At 55.9% G+C, this 13,584-nt stretch overlaps 1 protein-coding gene across 1 annotated transcript; it reads right to left on the bottom strand.

Moving 5' to 3' along the window:
• Positions 1-4,326: 4,326 nt before the first annotated feature.
• Positions 4,327-13,527, bottom strand: LOC107118098 (lysosome-associated membrane glycoprotein 1-like). The gene is made up of 5 exons (XM_015420340.1): positions 13,310-13,527; positions 12,514-12,633; positions 9,525-9,597; positions 6,469-6,636; positions 4,327-4,678 (listed from the first exon to the last, which is right to left on the bottom strand). The coding sequence occupies exons 2-5, from the start codon at positions 12,562-12,564 to the stop codon at positions 4,539-4,541; spliced, it is 432 nt and encodes a 143-aa protein (XP_015275826.1). The 5' UTR covers positions 12,565-12,633; positions 13,310-13,527; the 3' UTR covers positions 4,327-4,538.
• Positions 13,528-13,584: the final 57 nt, after the last annotated feature.

Here is a 13,584-nt window from a genome sequence, read left to right as displayed (position 1 = left end):
CGCTCTGCATAAAGCGGGTATGGACGTCACCGGGGAGATTGCGCTTGCGCGCTGGGGACGCTGTGAGGCAAGGCCGCCTGGGCGCGTGCGCATTCCGTCTTCCGCTCTGGCCCCTCTCCCCCCCCCCGCTCAGTTTGGCCAAGGAGCAAAATGGCTGCCTCTTCTCAGCAGCCATCTTGGACCACCACCAGCCACAGCCAGGAAGCTCAGCTGCTGTCCACGCTCAGCCGTGGCACGGTGGCCCTGTGTCTCCTCTACTACACCCGCCTGCAGCGAGGACGACGCCTGCGAGAAGCTGCCCGCCGGCATAGGGTTGCCAGGCACCACCGGGCCCAGGCTCGGTCACGCCAACGCTTCGCCTTGCTGTGGCTCTGTCGGGCACTGGCACGAGAAGGCCCGAGCACAGCCGGGTTCTGCCAGGAGACCCGTGGCGGAGGGGGCAGCCTGCCACGCTTGCTACGCGAACGGCGCTTGTGGAGCAAAGCCCGGAGCTCGGCCTTCTGGGAGACCGTGCGAGCCAAAGCATTCAGCCAGTGGGAGTGGGTTGAGAACTTCCGTGTGGCTCCTGGCACCTTCGACTACCTCTGTGCCCAGTTGCGAAACGCCATTCAGCGCCGGGACACTAACATGCGCCGTGCCATCCCAGCTGACGTGCGCCTTGCCATGACCCTCTGGCGCCTGGGAGCCTGCACTGAGTACCGGGCCGTCGAGCAGCTCTTTGGCGTGTCACGCTCCACCGTCTGCAAGATCCTGCGTGACGTCTGCGAAGCTGTTGTGGCCATCCTGACGCCGTTGTACGTGCGTCCTCCTGACCCTGCGGAAGTGGCTGCGGGGAACGGCTTTCCCTTGCCCCAGTTGGCCGGTGTCTTGGGATCCCTCCACATACCCATCCGCGCACCCAACGAAAACGCCGCTGGTTACTACAACCGCCATGGCTGGCATTCTGTGGTGGTGCAGGCGGCGGTGGATTCCCGTGGCTGTTTCTGGGATATCAACGTTGGGTGCCCTGGAAGGGTAACGGAGCCCCAAGTCCTGTGCACGTCTGAGCTGTATCAACGAGCCCAAGAGGGTGACCTGTTCCCAGGAGCGTCCCAGCCCGTCAGGGGAGTCCAGGTGCCTGTCTACCTGCTGGGCAGCCGCTCATACCCTTTCCTCCCTTGGCTCATGCGTCCCTATCGCAACGCCATTCTCACACCAGCCCAGCAGCGCTTCAACGAGTATGCGGCTGCTGCACGGACAGTCGTCGGGGTGGCCTTTGGACGCTTGCGTGGGCGCTGGCGCTGCCTCACCAAGCGCAACGATACCGATGTCTCCTTTCTGCCCACCCTCATTGCCGCCTGCTGCACTCTCCACAATGTCTGTGAGGCCCGGGGCGACGTCTTCCAGTCGGGCTGGATGGAAGACGAAGAAGAGCAGCCGGAGGAACACCCGTTCGAGGACGGCGAGGAGGAAGACGTGGAGGCGGTGGAGATCCGGGACGCGCTGACCTCAGCCCTAAGGGGCTGACTGGAAGAACTAAGGCTACGGGGCCAGTTCGAGCGATGACTTTCAACGGACTTAGGTAGCCGTGGCAGCCTGCCGGTGGCGGAGGTTTGCAGCAGCAGGAAGAGAGGCCTCTGTGGAATGCGAAGGCCTGCCCTTTCCTCTGGGGAGATCACTCCAGGGGGTGGCCATGCTGTCTTGCAGTCCAGCAGGTAGATTTGAACCTGGTAGCGCCTTAGATAAGAGCAGAGGAGAAGTGCTCCCCCTAAGCATTTCTCCCTTGCTCTGTTCAAGCTGACGACACTCTGCACGGTACCTCTGCTTCCGGAGTCCCTTCTCTGCCAGACCCCCACCCCCCCTTCCGACTCGGACGTAGAAGGGCTTGGGGGGGGGCTCCTGGTAGTTCTCTAAGATGCTTCTGGACTCCAGTCTAGCGGTTGCACTTTCCTCCGTCGCGCTGATCCCATTAGAAGCTCGCCTCTTACCTAGTTTGTGTCCCCGACTCCTTGAGGCCAGCACTGCCCCCTGATTCCCCCCCCCCCAGTATAACAAAGGAACTGCAGGTAGAAGACCAACAGCAGGATCCTCGAAATGTCAGGGGGGTTTGGGGGCAGGGGCGCCAGGAGGGGGGGTACAGAGCACTGCCCTGCCAAAGGTTCCGTCCTCAGAGCAGGAGCTGCCCAGTCCACATTTTTTACTTTCTTGCTTTCCTGGGTTAAGTGGAGCCATTCTGACTGGAGCACTGGAGACCGCTAGGGCCTCTGTGCGTGTGCTGACGACCGCTGTTCTAGAACCAGAGCTTGCGGTGTGAGAATTAGGGGAGGGAACGTCTGGACCCCAGCTGGCCCAAGTGTGGCAGTTGTTAATGAAAATAAAAGTTTCCGCTCCTTTAAAGACAAGCTTTAAGATATGTGTGGGCCAGGCAGGATGTGGGGCTAAGAAGCTGGGGAGGGCACAGGGCGGAGGTGTGGGAAGATCCCCCCACTGGGGTGCTGGGTACCTCTCACTGACCCCCCCCCCAGTGATTCCCTTTGTTCTTTATGTTTCGAGATCTCCCTTTGTCCTTAGAGAATTATTTCTTTTCCCAGCTGATGTTGCGTTCTAAAGACTTGAGCTATGAGTTCCCCGTTCAGATCTTCCCTCGGACGCAAACTCATTCAGCAGCCTTAAGCAAACCATTCCTCCAGTTTGGTGTAGTCGTTAGGAGCCAGTTTGGTGTCGTGGTGAAGTGTGCGGACTCTTATCTGGGAGAATCGGGTTGGATTCCCCACTCCTCCACATGCAGCTGCTGGATGACCTTGGGTCAGTCACAAGTTCTCTCAGAGCTGTCCTTGAAAAAGAGCTGCTTCTATCAGAGCTCTCTCAGCCGCACCTCCCTCACAGAGGGTGTCTGTTGTGGGGAGGGGAAGGGAAAGGAGATTTTAAGCCACACTGAGACTCCCTTGGGTAGTGAAGGGGAGGGTATAAATCCAATCTCTTCTTCTTCCTCTCCCAGCCTTTGCCCTTTACCTTGGCCTACCTGACAGGGCTGTGGTAAGGATGCCAACAAAAGACTGTACGCAAAGTGTTCTGACACCCTGAAAGATGGGCATAAAAGCCAGCTATTATTATAGACGATGTTCTATTCATTTTCTGTTTCTTGGCTTGGGAAAAAAAAGGAAGAAACCCTGAATGTGACTTGCAAAAAAGAAATACTCAAAGCCAGAGGTCATCTAGTACAAAATACAATTAAAACCCAGCGTTGTTATAAACAGACAGGTGTGCTAGTAAAGAAAGGCAAGGAGCATTTTTCCAAAATCAACTCTCGAGAGCTTGGGAACAAAACTTAACAGAACAGCAGGCATCATCCGGCTACCTCGGGGAGAGAATTCCAGCCATTTCTCTGCCGCCCCGCCCTCCCACTGTTGACACGTTATCTCTTTATCCCCTTTGGAGAATGTGCCTGCCCTGTTTCAAGGCCTTTGGTGACTTCTCTGCGTAGCTAGTGGATCTCTCTCCCTCTTCCAAGCCCCCCTCCCCATCACCAGAACAGAACAGATGAAGAGCTCTGGATGACCAGTGTTCCCTCTAAACTCAGTTTCTGTGAGCTAGCTCACAGTGTTTTAGCCCCCGGCTCACACATTTTTGTCTTAGCTCAGGAAGGAGGGCCCCAGAGCAGTGTTCCCTCTAAGCTGAGTTAGTGTGAGCTAGCTCAAAGTTTTTTAGCATCCGGCTAACACATTTGTGTCTTAGCTCAAGAAGGAGGGCTCCAGAGCAGTGTTCCCTCTAAGCTGAGTTAGTGTGAGCTAGCTCAAAGTTTTTTAGCCTCCGGCTAACACATTTTTGTCTTAGCTCAGGAAAGATGGCTCCAGAGCAGACTAATTCATGCAGGAACCAAATCGCTCGCTCACACCTTGTAATGCCAGTAGCTCACAAAGCAGAATTTTTGCTCACAGGACTCCACAGCTGAGAGGGAGCCTTGAGCAGCAATTCCGGCCTCTTGTGATTTGCTGAGTCCCACCCAGGGGCACGCCAGCACCGCCCAGTCCTGTTCACATTCACACAGAAGCTCTCCTCAAGTTTGTGCAGCAGGGCTTACTGGCAGGTAAGTGTGCAAAGGATCAGTACCGGCAGCCCTGTGCATGCTTACTTGGGAGTAGACCCCGGTGATCTCGGTAGGACTGACTTCTGTGTAGCCCTGCAACAGGTCAGGCGGTTACACTTGTCCCTTATCTGTCCACTGGAAGGATCAAGCCCATGACAGCCAGAGCGTCTTGTTTATTTCTGAACGGACGGCGGCTTTGGATCGCTTGACGTACACACGATTTCATCTCCCCACCCACCCTCACACACAAAAGCATACATTCTGCTTCCTTTCTTCCCGCAGTTCTTTGAATCGTCAGTCTAAGCAACACATACAAAATCGGGGTGCATTTAGCAGCTGGGGTGCCTGGAGCCAAACGGTATTCCCTGAAGTTATCTTTGCCTCACTGCAAGAGAGGGGCACAGATCCGGTTCTTCCCTCTTCCTTCAGCCAAGGTGACGTTCCGTCGGCTGCTGCGTGCTGCCAAGGCTCCTTAGATGGTTTCATAGCCCACGTGGCTCCGCCTCCGTCCCACCACATAAGCCACGAGGACAACGATGACGAGAACAGCAATAATCACAAACACGATGATGGGCACGAGGATGGAACGTCGCTGCTCCTGACAGACTTCGGCTGAAAGAGGAACAAAGGCGTCAGGGAAAGGGAAGGCGGGTCAAGGGGATGGAAGCTTCCCCTCTGGCTGATGGCTGGGTTTTCAAAATGGCGGCCGTGGGAAGGCCGGTCTGTGCGTGAGGGGGAAAGAGGGGCTGCCAAGCAAGGAGCTGCTGGTGGAGAGGAGAGTCAGTGGTCAAAGACGGGCTTCTGTGATTGGGTTAAAGGTCAGGCCGGGAGCAGGACCTGAGGCCATGGGGGAGAAGTCACAGTTTAGCCGTTGAGATAGACTTGAAGGTTGCCGGGTGGCTTGGGAAGAACGGAGTGACCTCGACCTCTCTGACAGGATGGAGTATTTTCGATGCCGGGATGCGTGTGGAAATCGAAGGCAGAAGAAAAATCCCACAAGTTCTGCGGGGGATTCCAGGAGATGTGTTGAGCGATGGCGAAGCATCAGAGCACCCTGACTTGAACGGCGCAGGCGAGGGCGGCCCTGTCAGATCTCGGAAGCGAAGCAGTACCAGCGCTGCTCAGTATTTGGATGGGAGACCCCCCCCCTCCCCGGGAGGTCCAGGGCTGCTTCACCTCTGAACGTCTCTTGCCTTGAATACCCCACGAGGGGTGGCCGTAAGCTGGCTGTGGCCTGAGGGGGCTTTCTGCCACCACCAAGCATCAGCGCAAGAGACTGCGCACGAGGGGGAAACTCACCCCTTGTGAGTATATGCGGCCTTTCAAAGACGAAGTGGCTAAATCTGCGGATGATACAAAGTTGTTCAGGGTGGTGAAAACCAGTGAGGATTGTGAGGCACTCCAAGGGGATCTGTCAAGGATGGGCGAGTGGGCGTCAACATGGCAAATGGGGTTCAATGTGGCCAAGTGCAAGGTGATGCACATTGGAGCCAAAAATCCTAAATATAAATACACATTGATGGGGTCTGAACTGGCAGAGACTGAGCAAGAGAGAGATCTTGGAGTTGTAGTGGATAACTCACTGAAAATGTCGAGACAGTGTGTGACTGCAATAAAGAAGGCCAATGCTATGCTGGGGATTATTAGGAAGGGTATTGAAAACAGATCAGCCAATATAATAATGCCCCTATATAAATCAATGGTGAGACCTCATTTGGAATACTGTGTGCAGTTCTGGGCACCACACCTTAAAAAAGATATTATAGCTTTGGAAAAAGTGCAGAAAAGGGCAACTCGAATGATAAAAGGGTTGGAACACTTTCCCTATGAGGAAAGGTTAAAGCGCTTAGGGCTCTTTAGCTTGGAGAAAAGACGACTGAGGGGTGACATGATCGAGGTTTATAAGATTATGCATGGGAAAGAGCAGGTAAAGAAAGAGGTACTTTTCTCCCTTTCTCACAATACAAGAACTCGTGGGCACTCCATGAAACTGCAGAGCGGTCGGGTTAGAACGGATAAAAGGAAGTACTTCTTCACCCAAAGAGTGATTAACACATGGAATTCACTGCCACAGGAAGTGGTGGGTGCTACAAGCATGGACAGCTTCAAAAGGGAATTAGATAAGCATATGGAGCAGAGGTCCATCAGTGGCTATTAGCCACAAGGTATAGCTAGGGGCTCTGGGGCAAGTGATGCTCTGTCTTCTTGGTGCTTGGGGGGGGGTCAACAGTGGGAGGGCTTCTAATGTCCTGGCCCCACTGCTGGACCTCCTGATGGCACTGGTATTTCTGGCCACTGTGTGACACAGAGTGTTGGACTGGATGGGCCTTTGGCCTGATCCAACATTGGCGTCTCTTATGTTCTTATGTTCTTATGATGCCGTACGATGGTGGTTGTCTTACCTTCCCCAAATTTCCCATCGTGCAGCTCGAAGGCTTGGACATGTTCGTTCAGGACATGAAGGCGGAAGTCTCCAGCGAGGGTCAGAGTGCGGTTCCGGCACTGGTAGCTGTGTCCGAGGGAGGCCTCAAACTCTTGGAGGGAGGAAGAATCTGCTCCGAAGGATGTCTCTGAGGGGAGAAAGGGAGGCCCTGAGGCACGGCACTCTGGCTTAAAACTCGTCCGCCGGCTGGATTCCAGGCCCCATGGGCAGGCCCCATGGCGCTCCGCTTACCTTTTCCAGCACATCTACCTGTGAATACCTGATTCAGTGCAGGATACAGTCTGCGCAGGGGCCCCCAACGTGGTGCCCATCATGGGCTGCGTGGTGCTTGCTGACACCAGTTCCAGTGCCCACCACGTGTTTTTAGCAAGGCGTTTGATAGGGTTCCCCCCCAGTGAAGCTTATGATTGGCTGTGCGGATTTTAAAAAATGTTTATTTGGCAGCAGCTTCCACTGCAGCACCCCCCCCCACACACACACACACTCTGTTTAATTGGTATCTAAATGACATAATAGCTAGTTTAGAAGGTAGTGAGTATATGGCGCCGGCCATTGGACAACATAAGGTTCCAGTCCTTCTGTCTATGCAGATGACAGGGTCCTTCTGTCCTTAACCAAGACACGCTTGAGGAGACTCCTGATGAAATTGGGTGAGTCGTACTGCAATGGGGAAGGCTTGCGAATAAATTACGCCAAATCAAAAGTTCTGTTTTTCAGGAAACGCCCAAAGAAGTCTACCTGGAGCAGTCTTGGCACTCAGATCAAACAATGCAGCATGTATAAATAATATCTGGGTTTAACCTTTTCGGAAACTCACACCATGAAGAATTTGGGGGCTCTGCTGAAGTTCTACTTTTCTAAGGGAGGAGGCATGGTAGACCCAGTTCTTAAACTGTACGGGAGTAAGAGAATTCCAGCCATGCTATATGGATCAGAGATCTGGGGCTGGGGAGACCAGACATTGTCCTCATTAGAAATAGTACAGAATCATTTTATGAGGCAGATTCTCGCCTTCCCAAGAGGTGTGCCGGTGACACCAGTGAGGGCTGAACTGGGAATTAGCTCGTTGAATGCCAGAGTCAATGTTAGAATTTTATCCTATTGGAGAAAATGTTTAAAACGACCCCAGGATTCCCTGGGGGGTGGGTGGGTTAAGTTTTAGTTTGCTCCTGAACTCCTCTAAGAGATGAGGTGATCATTTGGCTTCAGTTCAATTGAAATTTTCAATTCCTGATGATCTATTAAAGAAAAAAAATCAAGTACGGGAATTGAAGGAATGGGCTTATCGATCAAGATGTGATGACTGGACATTTCCTTGGAATTCCTGCCCCCCTCAGATTTTGTTTTTGTAACTTGGGGGAAGTAGATATAGTACATGATATTCTGAGACGCCTGTGGCATGAAGCTCCTAGGTTAAAGTATATCATCCCCATTATTCTGCCGTGTAATGGACCTTCCGATCTGGATTTGGTCAAATCTTTACTCTCAGACCTTGATCATTATGTCTCTAGTAGAATGGCGTGGTTTGCCTTAGCAACAAGAAAAATTAGACGCCTCAGCGTCTAGTCATGCCGGCCACATGACCATGGAAACGTCTTTGGACAGTGCTGGCTCTTCGCCTTGGAAACGGAGATGAGCACCGCAACCCTAGAGTTGGATTTGACTGGCTTTCGAGCAAGGGAAACCTTTACCTTTACTTTAGAAAGAGTATAGGATTCAGTGTAAGAAACTGATATTTTTATTGCTTACATTATCATTTTATAGTCTGATGTATTTTTTTCTACCCAACTTTGATGTGTTATGTGTATATGGCTCATTTGGCCTTGCGCCTGGGGGTCCCCTCTTAAGAAACTCTCCCAGGAGCTTCCAGGAAATCTCTCAGCCTGGCCCCACACGACAGGGTCATTGTGAGGATCGAGGGTGACCGGTCCTTGCCACAGTCGGTTCGCCCTCTGCACAAAGGAGATTTTTCTGGCCTCCTCTGCACAAAGGAGATTTTTCTGGCCTTGTTGAGGTTCTTCAACCTTTGAGCCTCCATTTAAATGTGCAAAAGGGGCAGAAATGGGGGGAAAGCCGGAATTTAGGATTCTTCCAGAATAGAACGACATCTCCCCCCACCCCATGCACACGGGTGCGCACACGCACACACACAATGTTGAAGCAAAATGGGCAGATTTTTCGGCTCCCCCTGGGAACAGGCAGAGCCGGCATCCAACTCGGAGCCCTAACAACTGGGTGGAGACCAGCAGGGGGGGCCTTGCCCTTAAGCACAGTTCAGCCCCTGAGCTGTTTCTACGGGAGGGCAGGTCACTTAGCTGATGATGCTGGTGACTGAACGTCCAGCAGCCGAGGGCCAAAGGAGAAGCTCATGCCCACCACCCATGGCCAGCCGCCTGCCTCTCTGCGCCCCAATCCTCAGGCTTTTCCCTGGCCTTGGCCTGTATTTATTTCATTTATCACCCACCCTTTCTCATTGAGACTGAAGGCGGATTATGGCATTTAAAAGAAAAAATGCAAGAGGTGCTGTTGGCCCTCCGGAGGACCTGGCTGGCCGCCGCGTGAGGCAGGAGGCTGGACCAGGTGGACTCTTGGTCTGAGCCAGCAGGGCTCTTCCGATGTTCTCAATCTGTCAGCCCAAGACAGCCAACGAACAATGGATTTGGACCGGGATGACTGGATCCGAAGGCCGTGGGAACCACAGACTGCCTTCGCACGGGGTATCGTGGCGTTACAAACGCAGAAGACAAGGCAGTTGAAGCAGGCAGGTACCCAGCCCCGTCCTCGCAGCAGGCGGCAATCGTAACCCAAAAGGCACCCTGACCCTCCTCGACTGTTCTGCGCCGCTACAGTTCTTCTTACCCCTTCTGCTCTACGTGAGTGGCACAAAAGCCTCCTCCTCGTGCCGGGCGTTTCCCCAGGCCAGGCAGAACGTCATCCATCTCGGAGAGGTCTCTCATTTGCAACAAAGGGTGGGGGCGCCTTCGACTCACACCCCCTCCCCCAAAAGAAGCTCACCTGTTGCCTGTAGGAACTGGTAGGTCAGGTTGGCCTGGACTCTGCTCAGGTAAGCCATCCCTTTGGTTTCGTTCTGCAGGAAAGAAATCTGGGTTTCCATACGCGGGACGCTGACCATCAAGTGCTAGGAAGCGAGCAGTGTTGTGAGCTGCCCTCGGAAGAGAGCCTTACCCCCGTGGGGCTGAGCAGCGGAGGAGAGGTGTGCCGATGGCAGGCCCAGTCCAGGAGGAGGAGGAGATTGGATTTCTACCCCTTGCCCTTCACTCAGAGTCTCACTCCTTTCCCTTCCCCTCCCCACAACAGACACCCTGTGAGGTAGGTGGGGCCGAGAGAGACCGCTCTTTTTCAAGGACAGCTCTTGTCAGAACTACGGTTTGCCCAAGGTCATCCAGCAGCTGCGGGTGGAGGAGGCGTGGGGAATCCAACCCGGTTCTCCCAGATTAGAGTCCGCGCACCTCACCACGGCACCAAACTGGCTCCCTGGGGGAAATACAGACAGGCCGGACGTTCAGGGGGAGGAGGGAGAGATACAGGAAGCTGGCTTCTCCTGAATCATCAGTAGACCTGGGTCCTACAAAACTGACCTGGGTCCATCAAGGTCAGTTTTGTCTACTCAGGCTGGCAGTGGCTCTCTCTCCAGGGTCTCGGGCAGAAGAGGTCTTCCACATGCCCTATTGCCTGGCCCTTTTTAACCGGAGATGCCGGGGATTGGACCAGGGACCTTCTGCATGCCAAGCAGAGGCCCTTCCACTGGGTCCTGGCCCTCTCCGTGGGGAATTTGGATTTTAAGCCCCTGGATACATTCAGGGGGCAAAAAATCATGGCGGGGAAACAGCAGCCCCCCTGGGCAACACTGGCCCCGAGAGTCAGGATCCCTGGCAGCCCGAACCCAGGAGGCATTGCTGCTCGGAGTGGCCTGTGCCGAGGGGCGCCGCGCCAGACCTCTGGGCTGAGCCGTGGCAGCCTGCCAAACTGGCCCTTCCAGCTGTGGACTCAGAGCCGCTTCCGAGGCCTCCAGCGAGTGAGTCAGCCTGGACTCCTTCTCTCTCCGCCAGTCAGACGAACTTCCCATGCCCCCGTGCCCGACTCAGCTTCAAGCTGGAATGGTGTTGTGTGTGGGTTTTTTGGGTGGTGGTGGAGCAGGTTTTTGGGTGTGGCCGGGGAGCCTCAGAGGGGAATGGGGGCCGGGGGGGGGTGTTAGATTTTGGTAAGCCCTGATGGGGAAGGAAAGGGGTCGGTTTGCCCCGTGACCCCAGCCTGGATCCACCTCCTCGGAGTCACCCCCTGGACACCCGCCTCCCTGGCGGCAGGCCTCTCAGGCCATTCCATTGCACTGAGTCAGCGTGCCTGTAAAAAACGTCCCCAGACTCTGTGCCAAGAAAGGGGAAGTGTTGCTGCGGAGATGCCGACTAAGCACCTTTGCGCAATTCCCCCCCCCTTTAGAGAATGTCTTTTGCCCGTAGGAGTCCAGCGCTGGATGGTGCCTGGGGGGCCGGGGGAGGGTGAAGAAGTCGTGCAGGGCGTGGGCCTTCACTGGGGCAAGGGAGCTGTCTCCGGCCTGCCTGGTCTGCTGGGGGTTTTCCTCTCATCCTAAGACGTCAGGGCCTCCCGGTGAAAGTGACTGGCAGGGCATTCAAGAGGGACAAGTGGGAGGCACTTCCTACGATACCATGGAGGTGTGGAACTCACTGCCACAAGGTGCAGTGAAGGCCATTAGCTTTCATGACTATGAAAGGCCCCCATGACTGCTGAAAGAAACCTCCATATTGTTATTGCTGGCTGTTATGTTTTGGAAAAGAGAAGAAGAGATTGGATTTATCCCCCATGGCCCTTCACTACCCAAAGGAGTCTCAGAGTGGCTTACAATCGCCTTTCCCTTCCCCTCCCCACAACAGACACCTTGTGAGCAATGCTCCCTCTAAGCTGTGGAGTCTTGTGAGCAGAAATTCTACTTTGTGAGCTCCTGGCATTAAAGCTGTGATCCAGCGATTTGGCTCCTGCATCAGTTAGTTTGCCCCGGAGCCCTCCTTCCTGAGCTGAGGCAAAAATGTGTGAGCCGGAGGCTAAAAAACTGTGAGCTGGCTGACACTAACTCAGCTTAGAGGGAACACAGCCTGTGAGGCAGGTGGGGCTGAGAGACCTCTCTCTCTCGAGAGAACTGCCCTTGAGAGAACAGCTCTGAAAGAACTTATGACTGACCCAAGGTCCCCCCAGCTGGCTGCAAGTGGAGGAGTGGGGAACCAAACCCGGTTCTCCCAGATCAGAGCCCGTGCTCCAACCATGACACCCAACTGGCTCTTGCCATATGGACACATGAAGCCTCCTTGTGCTGAATCAGACCACCAAAGTCCGTCCTGCCTGCACGAGCTGGCAGGGGCTCTCCAGGGTCTCAGGCAGAGAAAGTTCTTTCCCACCACCTCCTAGCTGACCCTATTAGCTGGGGATGCCGGGGATTGAACCCGGGACCTTCTGCCCGCTGAGCAGAGGCTCCGCTACAGAGCCACAGCCCCTCCCCAGAAACCGCGTGTGAAAGGTAAGCAGGCCCACACTTGAAGCTGCCTTCCGTTGAGCCAGGCCCTGGGTCCATCGAAGTCGGTATTGTCTGCTCTGGCTGGCAGCCGCTCTCCAGGGTTTCTCAGGGCCCCTCCCTTGTAACTGGAGGTGCTGCCGGGGATGGACCCTGGGACCTTCTGCCCGCCCAGCAGAGGCTCCGCCCCTGGGCCTCCACGGCCCCTCCCCTCAATAGGCCGTGAGTCTTGTTGGGACAGGTGGGCCAGAAATCTGGTAGGCGAAGAGACGGAAGGAGATGTTCACAGGCGCTGCGGTGGGCCAGGCCGCCGGTGCTCCCCCTGCCCTTCTGGAGGCACCAGCCACTCACGGTCCCATCAGCAGCCGGAGATTCGGCCAAGCCATCCTGGCCGCGCCCCGGTGCCAGCGACCTGGCTGTGGTGGAGTCTGCCCTCTGCTTCCTCCCCGTCTCTCCGGGTACCTTTTTGAAGACGAAGAGGAGGAAGCCCTCCGGGAAGTGCAGCCGGAGCATGGCGGTCTCGTTGGAGCAGGCCCCTGACGCGTGGGTGTGGCTGGGCTGCACCGCAAAGGTGCCCCAGAGCTGGTGGAGGGAGAGAGAGGGAGAGAAGGTCAGAGGCCCCCCTTCCAGGCACAGAGGGCCCTCCCCCCCCCCCCCCCCCCCCGCGTCTCCCTCCCTGCCACCCCCTGCGTCAGCGTCCTTCCTTTGCCCGCCAGCTCTTCCGCAGGCCCCTTCCCGGATGGCACCGCTGCTCTGCCGTGGGTTGCCAGGTCCAGGCTGAGAAAGGGCTGGGGATTTGGGGGTGGAGCCCGGGGAGGGTCGGGTTTGGGGAAGGGACCTCGGTGGGATGTAGAGGCCCACCCTGCCAGGCAGCCGTTTTCTCCGAGGGAACGGCTCTCTACAGCCTGGAAATGAGTTGTAATGCCAGGAAATGTCCAGGCCCCACCTGGAGGCTGGCAACCCCATGTGCTGGGCACTGCATGTGGCATGGGTGGGTGGTGGAGTCCCACGCAGACAAGGGAGCACACTGGTCAGTGACGGGGCAGACATGTGGGCAAAATGTCAGGGGCAGGGGGTCCCGGCGGAAGCCCTGGGCCCCACCCGCTGACCCACTCTGGCCCAGAGCCTGTGGCATCCCAGCCTGAGTGCCCGGCTCCTGGCATCCCTCGCTTGGCCCCGGGTGCCCCTCCCTCCCTCGCTGCTCCGGCTCCCCTCTTGAGCTGTCAACCCGCCCGCCCGCCTCCCGCCCAGTGCTTACCAGTTGCTTGGCCTTGCTGGTGTATTGCACTTGGACCTGGAGACCCGCTTCCAGCCGTAGGCAAATGGTGGACCCGTTCTGGACTGTGTAATTACCCACGGCCACAAGGGGCGTGTCTGTGGGCCTTGGGGCCGTGGTGGTGATGACGGGAGGCGTGGTGTGATTGGTGGGAGGGTGGGGTGTGGTGTGATTGATCGGAGCCGTGGTGTGATTGGCGGGGCGGGGTGTCGTGTGATTGGTGGGGTGGGGTGTGGTGTGATTGGCGGGGCGGGGTG

Source organism: Gekko japonicus, unplaced genomic scaffold, assembly GCF_001447785.1.
Source record: "Gekko japonicus isolate JY-2015 unplaced genomic scaffold, Gekko_japonicus_V1.1 scaffold336, whole genome shotgun sequence".
NCBI lineage: Eukaryota > Metazoa > Chordata > Lepidosauria > Squamata > Gekkonidae > Gekko > Gekko japonicus.
Note: the sequence above shows the minus strand (reverse complement) of the source record. Positions and strands in the feature narration are given on the sequence as shown.

What these genes read in the sequence shown, in the direction of transcription:
- LOC107118098 (XM_015420340.1), bottom strand. Translation starts at nt 12,564, where the DNA reads ATGCTCCGGCTGCACTTCCCGGAGGGCTTCCTCCTCTTCGTCTTCAAA. An exon ending in CCAGTTCCTACAGGCAACAG is followed by an intron (nt 6,637 to 9,524) that starts GTGAGCTTCTTT and finishes TTCTCCCCTCAG; the next exon opens with AGACATCCTTCGGAGCAGAT. An exon ending in CGATGGGAAATTTGGGGAAG is followed by an intron (nt 4,679 to 6,468) that starts GTAAGACAACCA and finishes TTCCTCTTTCAG; the next exon opens with CCGAAGTCTGTCAGGAGCAG.